This window comes from Papilio xuthus, unplaced genomic scaffold (genome assembly GCF_000836235.2).
Source record: "Papilio xuthus unplaced genomic scaffold, Pxut_1.1 DF824992.1, whole genome shotgun sequence".
Taxonomy (NCBI): Eukaryota; Metazoa; Arthropoda; class Insecta; order Lepidoptera; family Papilionidae; genus Papilio; species Papilio xuthus.
In genome coordinates, this window is record NW_013533657.1 from 1,130,775 (window position 1) to 1,139,743 (window position 8,969).

Consider the following 8,969-nt stretch of genomic DNA (forward strand, 5'->3'; position numbering starts at 1 on the left):
CGAAAGAGTCATGTCGCAGAAGGAGGCAAAAGAGCGGGAGCGCGAGGGAGACCCCCTGGCGCCCCCGCTCAGGCGTAGGAGAGTGGGGCGAAGGCGGCAATATGCCGTCGCGTTCTCATTCCCACAATAGCCCTTTGGTGATGGACACGGGGGAGTCCATCACCGTCGACTGAGGGCTACCTCCCCCCGACAGGAAGCTGCCTCGGCACTTGACGCAGACAGGATCGCGGACGAGAGCGAAAGCGTGCCCGTTGCCCCGTCCCGATGCGTTGGAGGAACAGAGAGGTTTAGTGGGTATGCCTCCGCTATGGAGGAGAATACATAACTACCGCGTCCCTCCCGGGGCGCGGAGTATGCATAATTCCTCTCTGGAAAAAAAAGGCTCCGAGCCCATAGGTGGGGACGTATAGTGAGCTGATGATGATGATGATTAAGAGTACTATTCTAGTTTAGAATATTTATTAGCAAATACCTTCAAATTTATTAATTAAACAGATATTTTTATTTTGTTATTTATTTGCATAATTTTACATGAATGTTTAGTACTGGCATTAATTTAAAAAAAACGATGCAACTTAATAAAAACATATTTAAATTGATAAAACAGTTTGTCTAAATTTATTTCTATCTTTGTAACAAATATGATTCTTATGTGCATTTAAAATTTAACCCTTCGACTGACCATGGTAAGTGACAACGAAAACGTATTTATATTTGTTATACGGGCTCGCTAATGGAACAATAATGATGCGTACACAAATCCCCGTCCAGTTTACACAAGTAATAAACGAAAACATTTATTTCCTATATAACTCCGACACAAACCACAAAGAATCGTAATTCTTTATTTGACGTTGAGTAGACAAGATGGCTGCCATTGTGAAGTTGACATTTGTTTTTTTAATCTGTTGCGTGGTTTTCGGACGTTCGGATACACGACCACAATCGAATTCACCTCTATCGAAGTTATCAGGACCTGAACATCATTTTGAAAAGAGATCAGCTGATTATGACGGAGATGATTTCTCTGATGGATTTATTCAAGCTCAAGCTCCTTATGAAAACTCCTTCGATAGACCGCACAGAATTCGAGTGTTGCCAGGATTTCTTCATTAATCATAAATTATTTGTAAGTTTAATTAATATGTAAATAAAATTATCTGTTTTATGGGGCTTATGCAATGTTAATATTTTGTTTAATTTCATTTTCCCTTTTGCTTTTAATTTTTATTTTGTTTAAAGGTATTTGTTTAAATAAAAGTCGTTTTTCTATTTTTAAATGTTTATTTAAAAAATACGTCTTAAATATATGTTTAAATCTAATTACATAAGTAACAAATCGTAATAATATGTTCATCTATAGATATAATAAATTTTCACATAAATGGATCGTTTATTCTGTAGATTTTTCTACACATACATGTACAGCAAATTGATTAAGAATCTCCATAAAATATACTTTAGAAAACGAAACGACCGAGCGGAAAATTTGGGGAAAAAGTATGAAAGTTAGAAATAATAATAATTAAATGGAAGAGAGAAAATAAAAGATAAGCACACACTATGGGGAAGATATTTATAACTAACATTATAGAAAAATAAAAAAAATAATGAGTAAAAAACAGTAGAGCCCGCTTTAATATCTTCGCACAAATTGGCGTCAAGTGGAAGCAATTCCAAGTATACTCTGATGAGTGTGCGTACCGGTGGCCGAATTTAGTCCGCTTTCCCTTCCTACCCATTTCTGGCATGGATGGGAAGTGGAAGTGGACTTTCCGGAAGAGAGGATACATGGAAATGTTTTCTTTCTGTGCATCCTCTCCTCCGTTGATTAAAGGAAGGCAACGCATATGCAATTGCGTATGTCTATGGGCAACGGTCACTTCGCTATTTCAGCGATTTCAGGTGGCCGCTTGCTCGTTTGCCACCTTATGATATAAAAAATCTAAAGAGGTTCGTTTGTATTGGCAACAATCATCCATTATTGGATCCGATCGTCAGACAATGACTTAAACATAATGTTTAGTGGTGCATTTTATTTAAATCATAGAATAAACGCATATAATATATGTCAACATATAACAATATCTTTGAAATTATCGTACTTAGTTCTTTTATCATCTTGACACAAACAGAATGAATCTAAAACTTTAAAAATAAAAGCACCTTTGATTCAGCAAATTCATCTTAAAATTATTATATTAAAAATAAAGATTCACATTATTGAAAACCATTAATATACTTTGGTCTGCATTTGTTACAACAATGTCATTTTCACCTTGAGTTTTCATTACCGAAACATCTGTACAAAATACATATTGTAATAAGAGGTCTGCACAGACCTCTTTAGATATAGACAGGCCGCTTGGAAAAAACAAAACTTAAATGCAAAGGGCCCAGTAATTAATAGCTATGTTACTAAGGTAGCTAATACAAAAAAATTGCAGGATATGTTCATATTTGTAGCCAAAGTGTCTAAACATATGGTGGAGGATATCAAATTATAAGAAAAGTTACAAAAGTTAATGTAACTTTTAAACAAAAAGAGTTGGATTTGTTTTTAGTATTTTCCCCCCTGTAGTTATCGATCTCGCTATACACCATTACCATTTTATAGTTGAATTTTGGGACACGCTGTATAAAGTGGAGGTTAAGCAACACGATAATGAAAACCCATGGCTATTAAACTAGAATATTCAAGGTCATATAAATGTCACTTTATCTAAAAATACTATGTAAGAAAAAAACTAAATTATTTTTGGCACTTCGAGAATTCACATCTTTGGGTGCTTACACACTTCGGTAAAATATAATATTGTTTGTTTGACAAACTTTATATACTTAATAATTAAATTTGTTTTTTTTTTCACTTACATGATATATTTTACTCTATTATAAATTTTGAAAGCTAAAATTCAAATTTAAAATTAATTTAAATCTAAAAGTTACAACTAAACTAATCTATAATTATTCCCAATTCTGGCTTAGTGGCCCCCTCGATAAATCTACACTAAGGTTTCACTTAGCGCTACGAAGGTAAGAGAATTATAAAAAGATTAAAATATACTTATGCACTACGCTTAGGTTAATTTACTTCCAAACCCAATAACCGATCTTGATCCTTTTTTTGTTTATTCAAATGTTAGGTTGGTAATTAAGTTATAGCAGATTTCAAATAAGAAAGAATTTCTTTTTAAATATCCAAGGTCATCGACAATTGACCTTTTGCCATCTGTCAAAATTCATTTCGTAAAATGTGTTGCCGTTGGTCATACTGTCATCCTTGTCATTATCTTTGAGAAAACAGAGATAACAATATGTTTGAAACGGACATTTTAGTGTCAGAAAGCCATTAAGATTAAAAAAATTTCTTTGGATTATAATTTAAAGATCGAATATTGGATTCGGCTGTTTAATAATTCATAATAGACAATTTTAACATTCGATCTAAATATACAGATAATATATTTCTTATTTACTCATAAGAGGAATTGTTTTTTTTTGTTTTTTAATAACTAAATTATAAACTATAAATATATAATAATATTAATGCCTATGTTTGAGTTATAAGTAACTCTGTTGCCATGAGGAGTTTATTTATTTCATAACCGCAGTGATAACAACATTTAACCGTACTTATAGTGAAGAAAAAGATCGCGATGGAATCTGTTTCTTGTAAAGGAATTCAAAGATTAAGTCAATCTGCATTGGGCCAGCGTCATTGAGTAAGGGTTGACCTAACATAGAGTAGGTTCATGAATACCAAACGTGTTTATCAAATTATGAAAAACTACGTCTAAATTTTTTTCAAAAAAATATAAAAACTTTTCGTAAACTTATTCTATAAGAACTGGTATGAAAATGTATTTAATAACTTTAAAATATCTCTTTATTTTTTTTTAGTTTCTTGAAAAAAATATTACGTCGAATAAAATTTTAAATATATTTTTATATAGATTTTTTTTATTACAATATTAAATTCTTTGGGTTAATTTTCGATAACTTTTAAGTACGAAGGAACTTTAAATTTAATATCTTTGTAAGTACAAATATCTTTCATATTATTCAAACTTTCGTGAGACATTATACTAAACTGATATATAAACACGGCTAAACACTCACGCATATACGTCCGGTGGCGGCACCGACTAGTTTCGAGCCCATCGGGGGCCCTGCATCAGAATGAGTGGTACTGGTATTATTTCGCGGACGCGGCCCGTCGCTCACTGTTCCTCACTCATCCTGATGAAGGGCCCCCGATGTGCTCGAAACTAGTCGGTGCCGCCACCGGACGTATACACGTGAGTGTTTAGCCGTGTTTATATATCAATCTTTCATATTATTACATTTAAAGCAATTATTTTTTTAATTTTGATTACCAAAACTATTTAAAAAGAAGAAAACATACTAAACATACTTTCGACAATTGTAGATCTTTGGAGGATAGACTATAATATTTGAAATAGGTAAATACTCAGCTAAGACCTACTTTAGATGCGTCTAACGTTGCCAGGCGTCCGGATAAAGCCGGAACTCGGTAGGTTATTTGATTGTGTGTCCGGCGGAGATATACGGTGTCCGGGTTGTTCGGATTTTGTTAAGCTTTTACATCGCAAATGAGAGTTGCCAAAAATTTAGGGTGTCGTGTCTTTTTACGCAAATGTCCAAACTGGCTGGTCTATCCGGCTATCCCTAAGTGCGCTACAGAGTTATTACTTTGGAAACTGGTTAGAAATTTCGGCTGCACTAGAGAATGCCAACTCTAGTAGAGCAATATACCTATGGTCTTTTGGAGGTAACTTGCCAGGATTCTCTGTGGCACTGGGGAAATATAAGATTCAAGTAGAACAGTATACTATGGTCTTTTGATGGTAACTGATCAGTACTCCCTGCGGCAATAATAGCCCAAGGTACGACATTTCTGGCACAGATGCTGCGGATGAATCTTGGACTGGTCACTCACGTCCAGACCATCAGGCTTCTCTAATGGCCTCTGGAAATTAAGATAAAATTAATTAAAAATTGTTTATTAAACGGTATAAAAATGGAACACGATGATATGGGAAAATATATTAGTGGAAAATGTATTTTGGAACTCGTAGCAACGTAGCGACTTGATTTGTTATAACTAAAGTCTTACTCTATTACCGGAAAAAATGTAGTTAGATGCTGTTTAATTAACCCTTTGAACGCTCGTGGAATATTATGGACGTCAAAGTGCTTATATGTTTCACCATAAATATGTTTAACCGTAATATAATACTTTCGTACTTATGTCGAATACTTTCAATAGCATATCTTATATTTGAATATTTTCAATAGCATATCTTATTGATGTGGGTTTTAACTAATATGTATACATTGTCGTATTATTTAAAGTAACGCTCAAAGTGTCTAATTTCGTGATCAAATAACATAACTTAGTAAATCAATCACCTGTTTATGTGGGAAGACGTTAATCCGACATTTTATGCACTCCTGTCCGTTGTTGGCCCAGGAGTTGCCGCTCATCCACTTGCGCTTGCACTTCGGGCACTTGTACTCGCCGAAGCAACGCTTTTTACCCTGATATGGAGTTAACCCTTCACCTTTAGGACGAGCCTGGAATTAATAATTAATTATAATTAATTACAAGGGAAGAATGGAAAGGTAAAGTGGATTTTAACGGACGGCACGGGGGAAACATAGTCTATCCGTGCGTCACGTCGAGTAAAGGTAGGCAGCGCATCTGCAATTGCGTATGTCTATGGACAGCAGTCGCTTCGTTATTTCAACCAATCCAGATGGCTACTTACTCGTTTGCCACCCAATAATATAAAAAAAATGTAACCTATTACAGCACTCGCACTTTCTCAGTATGTACATTTTTACAATGCGACATTTTTTCATTTGTTAATATTGAATAAGATTTTTTTTTAATGTAATATTATGTTATTAAAAATATAGAGTAGGTGTAAAAATCGGCAGTACCACAACTCTATTGTTTACATTAAATATTTCTAGTAACCGATCGCTTTACGTGACTATAACGCATTTGAACTTTTGTAAACATTCAACTCAAGATGAAGTTCTTAGAAAAATCGTGACTGTAATCTAATTACAATGTAATAAAATTGGCCGGGTTATGTTACAATTAAGTCTGGTACACACTGGGGATTTTAAAGAGCGCAACCAAAATGCGCTATTTAAGAAACTTCCAATACTCGTGCACTTTTAAACATCCGTACTTTGAAACGCGTCTCTGGCACCTTTATATCTACACTTGACCTTAACTAAATATATATTGTTGTCTCTTTTTTTTCAAAAAGAATGAAAGAGTATGTAGTAGATGTAAAATTATAACCCCAAACGCCCTATGTGTATTCAACCTTAAATTGGGCGTTGGGCGTGCTTGCGATGCATTTTGCTATCGCCTTTTACCTTTCAACGGACGTCTTGCACAAACAGGCTCACTTTTCTACGAATAGCATATCTAATAATATTTGTGAGAACAGTGGTACAGCCAGCATCAACATTGCACGATTAGCTGGTTCCACCGGTGAAATACCACGACCACAAAAGACAGGCGTAAAGTGGAAGCAATTCTGGCGAGAGTCTGATGAGTGTGTGAGCCAAAGGCCTAATTTTGTTCCTTTTCCCTTTCGCAATCTTTTCTTGTAAGGAATGGGATGGAGAAGCTGATTCGGCAGAGAAAGGATGCATAGTTTTAGACGTTATTAATTTGAATCCTTTGGCACGAATTGCGCACTTTCATTACAAAGTTCAGTGTCAGAATGAATAGTGAGGGGATATAAACGTCGACATTTTAGTAAGGCTAGTGTTGCGCCAGTACACCGGCACAATGTCGAATATTGTTTTTAACAATAGGAAGGGGAAATATCCTCTTACCGTGCGTTCCTTCCTTTGTCGATTAAAGGTAAACAACGCATTTAATGTGGATGTCTATGAGTAGCGATGAGTATGGCTGCAAGTAAATGAAATTCTATAAACACATCGTCATCCCTCTCATTATCTTTGGTAAACCAGAGATAATAATATGTTTTAAGTCGGGATTATGTTCTCAGAAACCCATGTTTAGACAAAACACGTTCTTTGGACTATCACTAGTTCAGATAAAAGTATAACAGTCAAAGTTGAAAGCTGAAATAATGCATCTTTGTTCAGATTCAAGGAGGTTTTATTTGCATAAAACAATGATGTATTTAGTTTGATTTAATTAATCATATTGACCCGATTATAGGTTATCATTTAATATTATCAGCAAATAGCAAACAGAATAAATAGAACAAGTAAGACACGCAAGCCTTCTAGTTTAGTGTATTGGCACTTACTAAATGCGTACTTTATATGAGTATAGACATTTTTAGTTAAAATATTTCGCTCGAATGGCGCGCTTTCATTACAAAGTCAAGTGTCAGAATGTTGACAGGAGACAAGGCTAGTGTTGCGCCAGTACACCGGCACTGTGTCAGATATTCCCCCAAACAGTACCGACCATATACCAGCTATCAAAAAAGTAAACAGTTCAAAATCGCACTTCATACCCTTGTCTTTTTTAGAAGAAAATGTTAGGGATGACCTTTTTTATGTCTATTTACAGAAATAGCTAAAGCCAGGTTACTAGCAATTTAAACAACTATGAACTACTGAATGGTATTTTATAAATAAATTAATTAATGACCAAATTGGCGCTTTGCCACACGGAGCTGATGCCGGGCTGCGGAAATAACAGAACGGTTACACGACTTGTTATAAAAAAATATTGTCATCGACTTGAAGTCATAATTTTAAAGTTTGTTTAATCGTAAGAGAGAAATAAAACATTAAAAAAATATCTGTAACCCAGAGGGGTGATTAAAGATTATAGATTTCCATTTGGCGTGGTCCTAAACCATTATGCCTCTTCCACTTATCTACGCAAGCAAGTTCGGTTGCGCATGCTTATTTTTTAATAATATTATAAATGCGAATGTTTTGGTGTAAGGTTGGATGGATGTCTGTTAGAAAGCAAGTCCAGAACGGCTGCATGGTTCTCGCTGATTGTCATAAGATGTAGAACATAGTATAGACGAACACATAGGCAGAAGGTGTCACGGGCGACAGCTAGTTATGAAAATAATAAAGGAATGTCATGCATACCTGTGGGCAATCTCCAATATAATGTCCCTTCTTGAAGCAAAGATGGCACATATAAGCAGGGGGCGGCGGGCGTGCTGGGCGGCGTAGGGAGAGCGCGGCCAGCTGCTCCGCCATTGAGGATACATCGTCAGACGGCGCTGTGGAGCACGGCGCTGCCGTCGGCAGCGGGCCCCAGATAGAACCCGGCACCCACTGGAACCAATATCAGAGGTGTTCATGACCAGCATACGAGATTTAGGACCAGTATGAACCCGATGAATACATAACTCTTGGATTAAAAGTCCTTTGGGAACCCATTCATTATAAATTTAAGGTCGACATTTACGGCATTCATGCTTTTTAATGTCTTCTTATATTGTGCCCTATCATTTTTAAAACCGATCTTTTTTCTTAAGTCTTGTTTCTTTAAAGGAGGAAACAAAATGGCGAAACAAGAATTGTTATTTATATATTCAGTATGGATTCATAGATTTTTTGTAATAAATACTAACATTTCATTTCTTTGAAAATGTTTCCCGCTCGCTTGTAGTCGGATTCGAACATACGATATGCGTAGCAAAGATCTTCGAGTCATCGGGTTCATTTACCAACTCGGGATTATGACTACTTCGTCTACTAATCTCTGTCGCATAGGAAACATCTGGCTTTCGTTGCAGCAAGACTTCTTCCGGTTGGTCAAACATTACGAGGTTCGGACAAACGAAATCGCGGTAAATTCTCCCCCCTTCATCCCACCACGTCGGTCTCTGCACGATCGCTGTGCGCGCGCATCTGTTTAATGAGTTAGTGCTCTGATTAGGGCTGACAAAAATATTAACATTTTTTTTTCA

The 8,969-nt window shown here is 35.8% G+C and overlaps 1 protein-coding gene across 1 annotated transcript in view; it reads right to left on the reverse strand.

Annotated features, from left to right (window-relative positions):
- Window positions 1-4,331: 4,331 nt before the first annotated feature.
- The window catches only part of LOC106126605 (zinc finger CCHC domain-containing protein 24), a 10,507-nt gene continuing 5,869 nt past the window's right edge, over window positions 4,332-8,969 (reverse strand). The window contains exons 2-4 of the mRNA XM_013324333.1: window positions 8,140-8,331; window positions 5,437-5,601; window positions 4,332-4,993 (exon numbers count right to left, since the gene is read on the reverse strand). Coding sequence (XP_013179787.1) covers window positions 4,880-4,993; window positions 5,437-5,601; window positions 8,140-8,331 — 471 coding nt within the window. The 3' untranslated portion in view covers window positions 4,332-4,879. The remainder of the gene's footprint in view (window positions 4,994-5,436; window positions 5,602-8,139; window positions 8,332-8,969) is intronic.